Source organism: Cebus imitator, unplaced genomic scaffold (assembly GCF_001604975.1).
Source record: "Cebus imitator isolate Cc_AM_T3 unplaced genomic scaffold, Cebus_imitator-1.0 Scaffold391, whole genome shotgun sequence".
NCBI classification, from domain to species: Eukaryota; Metazoa; Chordata; class Mammalia; order Primates; family Cebidae; genus Cebus; species Cebus imitator.
Genome location: NW_016107706.1, coordinates 1,386,005 through 1,401,064, shown reverse-complemented (window position 1 = coordinate 1,401,064; position 15,060 = coordinate 1,386,005). Strand labels below are relative to the sequence as shown.

Genomic DNA, 15,060 nt, shown 5'->3' with positions numbered 1-15,060 from the left:
AACATTCTTAATTGTAGTATACTAAATCATATCAGTTTTTTCCTCCATAGTTAGTGCTTATTGTGTCATATGTAATAAAGTTTTCCCTAATTGGAAGTCATAAAGACATTCCTCTTTTTTTTTTCTTTTAAGAGCTTTATATATTTGTAGTTTACAAAGGAAATGAGGTGTTGATCTACCTAGAATCAATTCTTGTGTGTGGTGCAAAGTTGGATGTTTAATGTAGTTTTTCCAGTGGGATTCCTAATTTTTCAGCATCATTTACTGAAGGCCACATTTTTCCTAGAACAGGGTACCACCTTTTCATACATTAGATGTTTATATATGTGTTAGTCTGTTTATGGACTGTCTATTCTGTTACATTGTTCTGACCAGTCTTACACCAAAGGTGCACTGCTCCGATTAGAGCTTTATAGTAAATCTTGACATCCAGTAGAATGTTCTCCCACCTTGTATTTCTTCATCAAAAGTTTCTTGGCTTTAATCTGCTCTTTAAAATTTTACGTAAACTTTTGAGGGAGAAAATTTAAAGTTTAAAGTTTATCAAGTAATACCAAAAAAAGCCTGTTGAAATATTGATTTGAGGATCACATTAAACTCATTAGTCATTTTGGGGAGTCTTTACAATACTGAGACTTTGAATCTGAGAACATGTCTCCCCACTGATTTGGTTTTTAAAAAAATTTACACAATACTTATCATAATTTTCCTTATAGAGATCTTACTCATACTTCGATAATCTTATTTCTAGACACTTGACATTTTAAAATGCCAGCGTCAATGGTGTTTTTTAAAACTATTTTCTATTTGTTGATAGTGTATATACACAATTGATTTATGTATGTTAATTTGTACCCAGCTACCTTACTATACTCTTTAATTCTGACAGTTTATTTCTAGGTTATGTTGGATATTTTATGTATACAATCTTATTATCTGTAAACTATATCTTTGGTAGTTTTTTTCTTCTTATACTTTTTTTTCCCTTGCTTTATTATGCTGGCTAAGTCCTCCTTTACAAAGTGGAACTGAGAAGAACAGACATCTTTGTTATTTTTTTCTGTTGATTTCAAAGGGAAAGCTTTCCACATTCACAATTAAGTATGAGGCTTGATGCTTTAAAACAATGAATGCCCTTTATCAGAGTGATGCAATTCCCTCCTATTCCAAATTTCTAAGAGTTTAAATTCATACATGGAAATTGAACTTTATCAAATGGCTTTTAGCATCAATTAAGAAGACTATGTGATTCTTCTCCTTTAATCTATTAATAGAAATAGAACATATTTTTGTTGTGGCATGCATTACTGTTATGGTTAGCAAAAAAAAAAAAAAGTTGGAAAAAAAGAAACCCCTGCAAAACACCTATTATTATACCCACAGGTATGTTAGGTCCAAGCTGGAGTGGGGGCATCCCTCCCAGATGTGTAGATATGGGATATTTTTGGAAAGTTCTCACATTCTGAAACTATACAGGTTTCATCTACTAACCTAGGGAAATAGAATAACCTGGAGAATACTAAGGTTACTTTGAGGCATATGAAGCATGATAACTTAAACAGCTTCATTTATGAGCTATTTCGTAAATATATCTCAGAGCCATTTGTTCTTAGCTCTGTCTCAGTTTTGTTCCTGTCTCTCTTTCATAGTAGGCCTTCTGAAAGGCATATCTTCACTAAGAAATACACTTGTGTGTGCATCTAGCAGGTGAGTGTGTGTGTGTGTGTGTGTGTGTGTATGTCTCAGAGGTGAGGGGACTCATCTTCCTAGACCATCCTAGACTAATGAAATTAGAAATTAAACTTTTTGGGGCTGAGACTCAGGCATTTAAAATTTTTCCCTGAAAATTCCAATATGCAGTCAAGGTTGAGAACCACTAATCTGTATCTCCTTGAAGCTGAAAATCATATGTGTGTTTATGAAACAAAGTTCGCAGAAGAGACCTAGTTACTACAAAGACAAATAGATAATAAGATTCAGCATTATCCACATGAGGCCTGGTAGGATAAATAAAAGATAAAGACTGCCAAGTGAAGGAAGAAAAGAAAGCAAAAAGAGGAGGTACAACAATGATAGCAAATCTACTCACTCAATCTTCTCTGGAAGCTCAGTTTGGGTCATGCACACACAATTGACCAAAATAGTGACGGTAATAAATAAGCTGAACCACCTGGAAGGCCTGTGTTAAGGAAAAGCTGAGATCACCAAGTCTCTGTGATGTCATCTGGGATCACTTTGATGCTGAATGATTACATTCATAACTCTTAGCTAATATTAGCTTTATGATCTTGTCACATAACAATCACTAACATTTATTGACTGCCTAAGCTAGGCTGAGTGCTTTGCCCACGTTACTTCTATTACAACTAATCTACAGGTGGCTATTATTATCCACATTCTGGAGCTGAGAAAACAGGATGACAAAAAATAAAAGTTAAATAACTTTTCTCGGGTCACGCAGCTATCAACCATGCTGCAGAGATGTGAACTCTAGCTGTCTGAGAACAAGCTCTGAGCAAGATGGAAGGAAACATATTCTGTTTTCCAAAATGCCCTTCTGCCTCAAACCCTTCATTTCACTATACAAAGTGGCCTGAAATTTTATCTGGAAAATGTGTTTTTATTCTAAACGACAAAGAGAAGTTAGAAACTTGGAGATAAGTGAAGGGAACAAGCTTTGGTGGGGATTAGTTTCATCAGATTGCTTGTGTAACTTAGATGAGATGAGTTCCACCAAGGAAATGGTCTTCTGGCTAGGAACGGTGGAGGCAGACACAGGGAAGTGAAATACTGGCTCAGGAAGAAAATCCCAAAGAGGATTAGGCTGCAGTGGAGAACTCTGAATAGGCAGAGCAGAGAATATTGACAGCAGACATGGGCCAAGGGATGACCAAAACGGGAAGGCGGCGTTGGAAGGAAGGCGGGTGGAAGGGGTAAATAGAAGGGAAGAAACATCGGTGGGGGGAATCTAAAGGTAAAGTGTTCCTGCTTGGGCATTTTTCTCAGGAATGGCTGGGCTCCTGACAGTACTTCCCAAGGAAGAACAAAGCTTGAAAATGAGCTTGACCTACAGAAAGGGTACAATACTCATTTTTCATAATTTCAATTTGAGCAGAAGTATTTAAATGTATTTTAGTTTTCTGTAAATGCCTTGATGTGTCTGGTTTTACAGTTACTTAGGAACACATCTATTTTGAAAAGGAAAATTCTATTAATTAAAGCACATTTTCCTTCTGACTTACAATTACATTAAGAAAGATGCTCACATTGGAGGAAATGTTAACCCAAGGATTAAATTAAAATTGTGTCTCCAGTTCTACAAACCTTTAAAAGTAATATATCTTATGTATAATATTGCTTGTGAAAACACTCAAAGCAAATGTGGTTGGAGTTATATTTTTGGTGAAATATTAATAATAGGGCCCTGAGAATTCTAGCACCTTTTGGGGCTGGAGTTACCAAATTTATGAGATGTAAATGCAGACTTTTGTGAGTAAGAGACCCCCTCTACAGCTTTTCTTTCCAGCTAGGACTCTACTAAGCAATTATTTACTCATCAAATCTCAATATGAAGAGAATATTCACTGGTCACTTGGTTCTTTTAAAGGGATTTTATTTCTAATTAGCTGTTTCTTACCTATCCAAATGTGTCAACCAGAATCCACAAAGACTAGTTTGTATGTTTGCGATTTCTCTTTATTTGTAATTTCCATGTAATTGTATGTATTTTGAAAAAGCACAGCTACCCAAGCAGAGATGACACATTGAGAGAATAATTACCCTGATTACTTTCCATTAACTGCCTACTTCCTCACTGCAGATACTGCTCTATGTAGGATGCAGGCCGGACTTCTTAACTAGCTGTGTGGTCTTGGATAATTCACTTAGTGCCTCTGTGTGTCAGTTTCATTATCTGTAAAATGGGGATGCTGATCTCTCCTTCAGAGGCTTTTGAACCAACGATAGTGTTGACATTTAGAAAGTATTTAGCAAGTGGGGGACTGCTATTGTCCTTAAATATTCTTCTGTCGATCTGAAATTCCAAGATTCAGCTCAGAAAATATAATTCTTACTGGTTACCCATAAAGAAAAAAATGTAAAAAGAGAAAATGTAATGCAACTTCATCAAGCATGCAGCTTCATGTTGAGTGTGCAGATAGATGATTGTGCCAAGGTTACCAGCTCCATTAGAACTGTCCTGAAATCCAGCAATCTGCCCCAGAGTTAGGGCGCAGGATAGAGCTCTTTTTTACTGGAGACTTCTAAGAAGAGGCTGGTTACCATCTGTCAGGCAACTGAGGCAGGTCTATTCTTGCACATCAACCTCCTGGAATCCAGAGCTAAATTCATCATAAGGAACTTCCAGTCCTTCCAGTGACCAAGGATCCTAGGTCATTAGGATCTTTCCATTAGGACCAGCAGGGAAGATCACAGGAAACCAAACCAAAGTCTCTTTTTTCTGCTAGTTTGGCTTGCCTTGCAAAATCCCCCGAAGGCAGCTTCCAACACTACCTAAAACAATTAATATAATAGACATTTGACCAATGTGTCTCTAATCTTTACATTCTTGTGCAGCATGAATCTTGGACTGTCAACATTTTAAACCTGCTAGTAGTTTTCAAGTAACTTGTGATGTTAACAGTGCCCCATGACCAATGAGGTCCCTTTGAGACTATGTGTGCTCTTCCCATCAAGGTCTGTTTTCCCTGCCCTCTGGGAGGTACTGCTCTTTTGCCCAGTAAGCAGCTACTTCACAGCATGGCTATGGCACAGAATAACAACCCATGCCTATCTCATCTGCCCAAAGAAGGCTTGCAGCCCTCTTACTGCCTGTTACGTGGTGGGGAGAGCGGGCCACACACGGTGGTGAGAATGTTTCGGGGGGCATCAGCAAACCTCCCCTCATAAAGAGGACATTTTTCAAGTTGTGCATCCACAGGTGTGTCTAGATTAGTCTGAGGTGAATCCAAACCCCCTGTGTGCTGCATGAACACTCCCTCTGTTGGGACTGCTTTGGGGTATGGCACACATTAAAGCTACAAACCATTTTTTCAGTCTAATGACCTCATTGTCTTTCGGGGATTCAATTGGAGAAGCGCTCTGTTGCTACCTCTAGCGCAGATACCAGACACAGTGCTCAAGGTCTAATTCTAACACATGGAAGAGGCAATAGTGCAAAGGATATGAGTGGACAGACACTTTGATGGCCGTTCTTCTGATCAGGTTGAAAGGACTGAATAGCCACAGGGCCCGAGTGGCACTAAACCGGGAAATGGTCCTCCCTTTGTTCAGCACCATAAATGTCTAAAACAAAACAAAACAGAAAGTGGACCTCCAATGAGAAACAAGATTCCTTATGCAATCATGTTTTTCAACGTGAGTGGCATCATCTGAGGCTCATGAGCAAGAAGGGCTCTGGAAACCACAGGTCAATGAGAGCCAAATGGAGGTACAGAGAGGTAGAGAGGACCGAGGACTAAAAGCTATATCCTCACCCTCTCAGCAAGATCCTGGTCTTTGGAGCTGACAGGATGATGAGCTCCAAGATGAGCATACTGAGGGTGCTTTAATGGACAGACAGCTGATCCTCAGGCTGGTAAGATGTAGTATGCCCAGGGGAGAATTGTAGCAGCAGGATGGTGAAGTTCTGATTGGATTTAATTTTTCTTCTGACTAGAGAACCATCCCAGTTTTGTAATGTTCCTTCTGTCTCCATCTCCTAGGTCTTTGCCTCTTAAACCCTCTCCTATTTTCTTACTCTGAGCATCTAGGAGGATATGAGCTCTTGGCATGGGAGAGGAGGGAAAAAGATAGTCCAGTGCCTTTTTATTTACTCTGCCAGCCGTATTTGAGATGGCTGATTCCTGGCCTCCTAACTCCCAAACATGTATTCACCATTTCTCGGCTGTATAGAACACCTAAAATACAATATAGGTGAGATAATTGTCATGAAGAAGCCCTTTTTAAACTTGTGATTCTCAAACTTTTTGATTTCAGGGATTATTACTCTCAAACCTTATTGAAGGCCCCAAATAAGTTTTGTTTATGTCTATACCTTTTTGTTTATGCCATATATATGTATATCATATCAGAAATTAATGCATATATAAGTATATACGTTTATATACATATATACATATTATATATGTGTGTGTATATATATCATATTAGAAATTTAAAAATCAGGAAATTTTAAAACACAGGAATATACAGGACACATTCCAGTAGTTGTTAGAGTGATGACATCATCCCCCATCGATAGTTTATATTCACCAATGTATGATCATAAGAGAACGTGTGTGAAAAATACAAATTACAGCCAAGTATTGTTAGGAAATAGTTTTGATTTTATAAACCTACTGAAAGAGTTTTGGGGACACCAGGGGTTCCAAGATCACAGTTGAGGACCACTGGCTTAAATCATCCTGCTTTCTGTCCCCATCCCCACACTCCGCCCGCAACCTCAAGACGTCTGCTCTCTACCTGCGAAACGAGCCAACTCCTCCGGAGGCCCCAGGCCAGAGCTCATCCAAGGGAACCATCAACTTTCCCTGCAAGCTCTGCAGCAGTTATCTGCTTTTGGAGGTGTGGGTTTAGTTGGCTTCTATCATAAATGTAAAAGATTCAAAGAGATCATCAAAGAAGTTAGATATTGTATTGTTCATGGAGCCTTTAGCAGACTGTAGCATCACCCAGGGCTCAGGGGGACTTCCCGGGCTGGGTGGCTTGAGACTTCCTCTCCAAGAGCTGAGAGCAGACATTCCCACCGTAGCTCTTACCCGGTGTGTGCTGTAGAAGGGGTCTAGATCCTCCAGGGGCTCCCCGATCAGTTCTGCTGGGAGCTCACCATAGAACTTGGGCAGCTGGTTGCAGGCTTTCAAGACTAGCTGGGGCCGAAGCTTCTCCCCCTGGTCCTTCTGCCCCCTGTGCTTCTCTCTGGTTTTCTTTGCCGCCTGCTTGGCAGCAATTTGCTTCTCTATCTCCACCAGCGACTCCGGAGTAAAGCGACGGAAGTTGTGAGTTTCGAGGGACCCAATGGGGAGTTCCATCTTCTCATTCTTCTTCAGGAAGTAGTTGTACTCTTTAAGAGCGGACATAACCACAGAGAGGTGACAGTTTGCCCACTGGTCCTGTCCCTCTCATCTGTCCCATCTCCCTCCCACCCTCATACCTGGCTCCTCCCTCAGCTCACACTGACCCCTCCCATTCCCCTGCAACACTCTCAGGGAAGGCTTTTATTCCACCCTACTCCAGGTGCCTCAGGGTTAGGTCTTTGCTCCCCATGTGCTTCTATGTCATTGTTTCTTCACCACTTTGTACCATCCTACCGCCACTACCACCAGATTTAGCCATGCTGTCCTCTCTCCTTACTTCCAGGGCCGCTGAGTTCCAGGCACTCTCCCATATTCATCAAATACTTTGGTTTATCTTAAGTCTCACAGCACTTTCATATCAAACCTTTTATTTATTGGCATTGTCAACATTTCTCCCCCTGTCTGAATTTCATTCAGACCTCCAAGTTACTGGAGAACTCAGGATTACTGGAGAATTTCACTGGGACCTCCAAGTTCAGTCTGTGGCTGAACACTTCTCTCCATAACAAGATCAGACCTGTGTTCCACAATTTTAGCCACTCCCTCACCCTTATCCTAAATCCCAAGGGGAAGTCAACCTAGAACAATTCCCCTGAACTGCTGAGGGGTGATAGTGAATCTCTTTACCACCTGGGAATTCTATGGCTTCCCTAGTGAGCAGTTTCTTCTAGTCTGAGGCTTCCAATATACTCTTTTCTGACTGTTCCCTGTCTTCTCTTGCAGTAAGCCAATGACCACATTTCCTAGTTCATGGAGAAAAACGGAACTCTGGCAACTTCATGCCATCAAACCTCCAACTCACCTGCACCTGCAGCCTTCTCTCCTTCCCTTCTGTTACAACATGAGAGGTGTCATCCCACATTCTGAGGACCACACATTTCCCCTTGCTTAGAATCTTATTTCCTAGTCACCTCATTTTTTTCTCTCTGTCCTTGTCTCCCAGCTCTTTCCTATCAGCATTTAAAGATGCTTAACTTTCATTCAACTTTAAAAACTCTCCCTTGATACTGAGCCCATCCAGGTCTTCCCTCCTCTCTCCTCCTGTTCTCCGCTGGGTTTTAATAAAGAAGTTACTTCTACTCACTTCTTCCAGTCACTCTTCAGTCTTTGAGGCCTGGATTTTGCCCTCATATCTCACTGAAAGCCCTCCTTGCAAGAATACAAGAGACCTCCTTGTGGCTGAAGTCAGGGGGCCCTTCTCCGTTGTTAACTTTTTTTTTTTGAGACAGGGTATCACTGTCACCCATACTGGAGTGTGGTGGTGCAATCTTTGCTCACTACAACCTCTGCCTCCTGGGCTCAAGCAATTCTCCCATCTCATCCTCCTGAATGGCTGGGCTACAGACTCAGCTAGTTTTGAAAAAATTTTTGTAGACACAATGTACCACTATATTGTCCAGGTCCATCTCAGTTCTTGTCCTGATGGTCCTATTGGCTGTGTTGACAACTTCCTCCTTAAAATACTGCCTCTCCTTGGCTACCACGACACTCTCTTGGTTTTCCTAACTTTCTGTCTTCTCCTTCTCAGTCTCTCCTTTCTCAGCTTCTCCCATACATGATTGTGAATATTGGCACTCTTATCTTTTGTTTTCAGAATAACAACAATAGTAACAACTTCAGCAGCACTAACTAGCATTTACTGAGATTCCACTGTATTTCAGACTCTTGATTAAGCAATTTTCATGCATTATTACATCAACTATCACTGTACCTGTGAAGTGTTATCCCCAATATATAAATAAGATACCAGAGCAGCAAAGTTAAATTTTCCAAGATCACAGTACTAATGAGTGGCAGAATGGTACTTAACCTCAGGGACATTTGCCACTATCTCTTGGGGGCATCCCATCATTCCCATGTCTCTGCTTCTCATTTATATGCAGATGACTGAGTCTTTATCTGAGGCCCTCAGAAGTCCATGGGGCTCAGATCTTCATTTGACCTCTCCACTTGAGTATCTCATGAGCACCTCAAACTCAGCATGCCCCAAACAAAACTCATTAGCATCTGCCCACTTCTTTCTAATATCTGCCTCTCCTCTATGTCTTTTTACTGCCATTAGCCCCAAATAGCCTGTTTCTGTGTCTGTTCACAACCTGGGTACCATAATTATGCCCTTTCTATTTCATTCCTACATACAATCAGACATCCAGTGCTGTTGCTTCTGCCTCCTTAGCATCTTCTCTTCATGTCTCTCCAGCCTCTCCATTATACTGCCAGTCCAATCACAGTCATCCCACTGACCTCCTCTGTGTTATTTTTATTCCCATTTAGTCCTTTCTAACCCATTCTCCAACTGTAGCCAAGTGATCTTTCTAAAATGCAAATCTGGTTATGTGATATCTTTATTTACGATCCTTTTAAAGCTCCCCATAACACTCAAGATTACCCAAACTGTGCTGACCTCTCCAGCACGATGGTCTCCAGCCACACTACTTTTATAAGTTTCTCCTTGAATTTGCTCCATTCTTTTTTATGTTAAGGCCTTTCCATATTCCACTTCCTTTGCCTAAAATTATCCTCCCACTTTGTTTCACCCGGCTAATCCTCTCTCATTCTTGTACTCTTGGCTTTTAGACAATTTCTTGCATTTCTGACCTATACGAAGTCTATGTTAGGATTCCTGTTTCACGTTTCCATAACTTTCTGCACTTTCTCTATAAACCTCTGCTCTGGAATTTCTGTTTGCCTTTCTATTGTTTCTACCAGTTGGAAGCTCAGTGAGGACTAAACTCATATCTATTTTGTTCAGCATCAATTCTCCAGAACCTAGCACAGTGCCTGGCATGCAGTAGACACAGAATAGACATTTGTTGAATGAACAGAGGTAACCACAAAGCTTAATAGCTGAAAAAGCGAAAGAACATTTTGTTTAGGAAAATGCAGCAAAAATCACAGATCCAATCATAGGAATATAAGGATTGACATTTTAAAGCTAACACACCCCAAAGTCAAGCAGATGGTGGCAGAGGCAGTGCTCAAATCAAATACCCCTGATGGAGTTCTTGCTTGCTCCCGCCATACCTAGATGTATCTCTTGAATCCAATGCCTTGTGATGTAGACCCTGCTTATTGTCACCAGCCCTAGACGCAGCTCTTGTCCCCAGTACCTATATGTGGGAGGCTCTGCTGGTTGTTACCAGTTCTTCCATGCATTGAAGTCCTGGGAGGAGCTCTCACTGCTCTGACACCATTCCTCTTCCTTAACGTCCTCCATGACTTTCTTCTGGAAACTTTCCCTGACCCCCTTCTTCTCCGCCTGCCTATTTGTATTTGATCTGTCTCTTAGTGAGCTTTTCATAGTCAACCTACATTACATAATTGAACATCTGTCTTCTATTTTCTTCTAACTTAGTTCTATGCGCTGTGTGCCCAAGTCCTGATTAACATGGTGTATTTATGTAATGACCGTTGAAACACTATTGACTTCAGTGTCTTTAATTATTCCCTTCTGAGAAACAAGGACTAAGTTAACTTTCTTTTCCTTGTCTAGAGGAGAAGAGATATTTAGGGTTTGGAACCACATTTGAATCCCGGGACTCAGCTGTTTAGTAACAATGCAGGAATTCCTGGATTGTTGTGGAACGCAATGTTGAGGATTGAAAACAGGATTAAGCCAGAATTCCGGGTCCTAGAGCTGGGGCTTGAGGTAAAAGCAGACTCGGCCATGAGACTGACTTGGTGCCAAATGTCCATAATTCTTCTGGGCTACCATAAATCCCTCTGGTAAAGGACAAGGTTGTTTTCAACATTGGGGTGGGAATTAGCGGCAATGTAATGTAGGTATGAGGGACCAGTCCTTCTTTTAAGACTTTCCCATCAGAAGTAATAGCTCTGGACTTGAGATCCCTTGATTGAAGTGGTTCTCTATCTTTCCATCTGTTACCCAGTGTATTTATGTGACACTCTGGGAAAAATATTGGGGTGCAAGTAGTTTATCTGAGGGCTATTTCTAGGAATGTCATGGAAGAGCGGAAAAGTAAGATTGGAAGAAGAAGGCAGTATTTTTATGAGCAGTTTACTCTTATGGGCAAACCAGGCTCAGAATTGTTTCACTGAGGGGTAAGGATACTAGGGTTTTATCTACCAGTCCTGCTCCTTGTTCGTTGGGGTCATCCAGGGATATTAGCTCTACAGAAGTTACTTCAGTGGCCAGAGAAAGACCTGGGCAGAGAGAGGCAGGAAGCCAATATGCAGGAAGTGTCTGCAGGGGACCTCTCAGCTAGGTCCTGGGGATATGAGCAAGGTGCAGATAGTGACTGTTACAGTCCTTGCAACCTTGATTAGGAATCCTTATTTTAGGGTTCATTTGAATGTAGTGGGGAAGGCACATCCTTTGTGATGGCTGAGGAGGAGACAATCCAAGAAACATCTATTCTAGTTTGGCTCCAAGCTCAGCTCTGGCTTTTAAATAGTCTGCATGAGTTTTTGCAGGCATATTCCCTTAAATTTAGTAGCTGTTTCTGCTAAGCAAGCCTCTCTATTCGGTGGGCATTCAGCCCTCCCAAGCTGAACAAACAGTGATATTTGGTTCCTTTTGCCTCCTTTTTTTTTCTTTCTGTTGCCCAGGCTGGAGTGCAGTAGCACAATCACAGCTCCCTGCAGCTTTGATGTCCCAGGTTCAAGTGATCCTCCCACCTCAGCCTCCCAAGTAGCTGGGACTACAGGTACAGGTACGTGCCACCATGCCTGGATAATTTGTATTTTTGACTGGGTTTCACCATGTTGCCCAAGCTGGTCTTGAACTCCTGGGCTCAAGCGATCTGCCCATCTCAGCTTCCTGAAGCGCTAGGATTACAGGCATGAGCCACTGTGCCCAGCCCCTTTGCCTTCTTACTAACAGGTGGGAGAGGATCTTTCTTTATTGCTGTTATCTAAAGATCCCATGTCTTCCAGAACCTGTAGGATCTCTTGTGGAAGGTTGAGCTTCCTGAATACTAACCTGAATGATGGCAAAACAGATTCGCTATAGGGCCAATGCTTTCCTCTCTGCAGTCGTGACCCTCTTTGGTCCCAGATCCTGAGGGCCAGACCCAGGCCTACAGAAATTCCTCTCACAGGCAGTCCTCCATCACTCACACTGGCTGATCAATTATAGGGGTATTGGCTCAGAGCTGTCAGAGAGGATTGTCTAACCTTGCGTTTCCCCCAGTGTGTTCTGCAGAATTTGTAAACTAGTGTCCTATGGGAAAAGCAATGTAGGTAAAATTTTCCCATTTATAATGCATGTGTGGAAAAGTATAGAAGACTCTAATATGTTTTATTGTTCTTTTTATTATATAATGGTATGCTTTAAGAAGGGATAGCCAACCGTGAATGTGCCAGGGAGATAGAGGAGAAGACCCAGCTCCTTGAATATATGGCTGTACTTGCCAGTTGAGAATGTGCTTCTGCCTGACTCTCTACAGCTTGGCAGCACAATTGCAGTCTTTCATTCTTCATAAAATAAATTATTTAATTTCTCTAACTGGTTACTTTTCCTTCTCATATAATGTTTTTCTTTTAAAAAATCATATGCATAATATTTTTATTATTCTTCAGGTGGTTTGTTCCTGAAACCATGTTTGCTGTGTTATTTTACTCCAAGTGTGTCTTGCATCCCTTAATGGCCAACGGATGACTTAATAGTGTGTGATGATTTTAAAATTGTTCACTGGTCCTATAAGCTTGCAAAACTCTGTCCTAAGATATGTTCCCTAATGCTTCCAGAAAGGGTCTCTGGAATCCCTGCTCCATCGTGGTCCAAGCAAACCCGAAAATGCAGTCCATTGACTTTCTAAGTTCTCTATGGGTTACAATATTCTCAGAAATCTTGTCTGTTCTACGGCTAGTCTGGAAGCACACAGGATGCTTTGCCATCACAGATGGATAAAGGAGTATCTACGTGGAATTTTTTCTGCTTGCTTTAGGGAAGCTAGATCTGAAGCTCCTGCAACAGGCACTAATCCTCTTAGTTCTCTGCAGTAACCACTGGCTTTGTGATAACATAGTTCATCCACCTTCTCTGGTGCAGTGATCTTCACTTGCCAGTCCACAGTCTGGCGCTGAGCTAGCTCTATCACCATCACAGGGTGCAAATGGGCTAACATGCAGATTCCTGGACTCCACCTGCAAAGATTCTCATTCAGGATGTCCGAGGTGAGGCCCAGGGAGTCTCATTTTCAACAGACTCATGGCTGAAGCTGCCGAAGATGTTCTCCCTTTGAGAAGCACTGAAATTCTCGGCAACTGTGAGATGAGGCAGGACAAGGTTATAGAATCTGGTAAAGCCACGATTTACTCCCACATTCCTAGGGCCTGGGTGGAAATCTTTCTGGATTTTGGAGGTGGGTCAGAAGCCCGTGTTGGGGTGCTAGGGAAAAAGAAACCTGGCACCAAATGGCAGGTACTCTTATTTGTTCTAGGACACTTTGACTCCCCAGAGGTTTTGTTGGGGCAGTTCTTAGGACCTCCTTTTTCTGTTGTCAGAATCAGGGCAACTCCTGGCCAGGAATGTCAGGAAGCTTACACCCAGGGAATGAGAACAGAGTGGAATTTGGTTATTTCTGAGGATTAAGTTTCTGTACATATTTACCCCGTTTCTGGGATTTCTGGGTCTTTTCTTCATGGGCTATAGTAGCATCTTGACTTGAATTTCTGAGACCTGATGAATGAGCAGTTTCTAAGAAGGCGATTAAATGTAATTGAACAGATAACAGGTGCTTCACAGTTGCCATTTTGATGGTGATAAAAATAGCTGTGGTTGGTCTTTAATTAAAATCTATGGTCTGGGAAAGCCAGCTGACTCAAAGCTTCTTGGTAGAGGCTGGTGTGAATAAGGGTGACAACGAGAGTCTCCATAAGATTACAGTGGGCAGGGCAGGAGAGAGGGTTCTTTCTACCAGATTTTGTAGATCTTAGCAGGATGTTTCTCTGATTACACAGCAATCACAAACTCCCTGTCTCCTGAGTGTGTACTAGTTAAGTCTGATCACAGAAATGACCAAGCCTCATGAGATGAGTTACTCAAATCCCCCATCTACAGCAGTATCAACAGCACCTCATTTATGTACTGTGAGTTTACAAAGTGCTTCTGCGTAATTATCCCTTTTCGTCCAACGAAAATTCTGTAGAGTAGGTGAAAGGTATTCCCCTAAATAAGGAAAAACTAAGAACCAATGTGGATCTGTGCTTACTGTGTTATAAAGATGTTAATTAGACTGAACAAGCTTATCTCTGAGTCTTTTGATTCCAGACTCAGAGCTTTACCATTTCTGGGACAGGTCTGGCTGATTGGAGCAGTTCTGGAATCCTACTGATTGGGGCATCATTGCAGATTTCTGGGACTTGAGAGAGGGAGCAACTGATCTGAATGTGTTCAGATTTGGTGGGACTTCAAGGGGCCTCAGAGAGCAGTGTTTTTGTCTCATAACTCATTGAGGTCTTAAGAACCCAATAGAGGACTTTCCCTACTAATGTAGCATTTGTCTCTGTATAGCAGATGTGATGTGGATAAACAGGTAATCATAGTTTTTCCAGAGAGCTTAGTTAGTAAGCAACATGTAAGATTTTACTGTGTAGGATTGTGCCTTCTCATACTTCCCGTGGTTGCTTTCATCTACTTATAAACAACTACAGTTGGCATTTTCATGTAGGAGACTCCCAAATCTAGAGTGTTCTGAGTTCCAGTCACACTAGCCCATTGCCTTTGGAAGTATCCCCCGTAATGCTCCTTAAACACCTCAAATCACTGTCTTCCATGATCCCATCATCTTCCTCCACCAAAACCAAGCTTCTCTTCCTTCTGTGTTTCCTATCTCAATAACTTGCATAGCCATTTTTTCAAGTCAGAAACTTAGGAGTCCTCCTTTATGTTTCCTCAAATATTCCTCCCTTTATGCCTGACACTTTTTTACACTCTGGGATGTGGCAGAACACAGACTATAGGTTCTTGGAAGCTTAAACGTAGCTCTGGGCCTCAGTCAAC

General features: G+C 41.7%; 1 protein-coding gene across 1 annotated transcript in view; it reads right to left on the bottom strand.

Annotated features, from left to right (window-relative positions):
- The window catches only part of SCN10A (sodium voltage-gated channel alpha subunit 10), a 145,457-nt gene extending 138,388 nt beyond the window's left edge, over positions 1–7,069 (bottom strand). Inside the window, exons 1-3 of the mRNA XM_017508374.2 lie at positions 6,780–7,069; positions 5,177–5,304; positions 2,090–2,170 (exon numbers count right to left, since the gene is read on the bottom strand). Coding sequence (XP_017363863.2) covers positions 2,090–2,170; positions 5,177–5,304; positions 6,780–7,049 — 479 coding nt within the window. The 5' untranslated portion in view covers positions 7,050–7,069. The remainder of the gene's footprint in view (positions 1–2,089; positions 2,171–5,176; positions 5,305–6,779) is intronic.
- Positions 7,070–15,060: the final 7,991 nt, after the last annotated feature.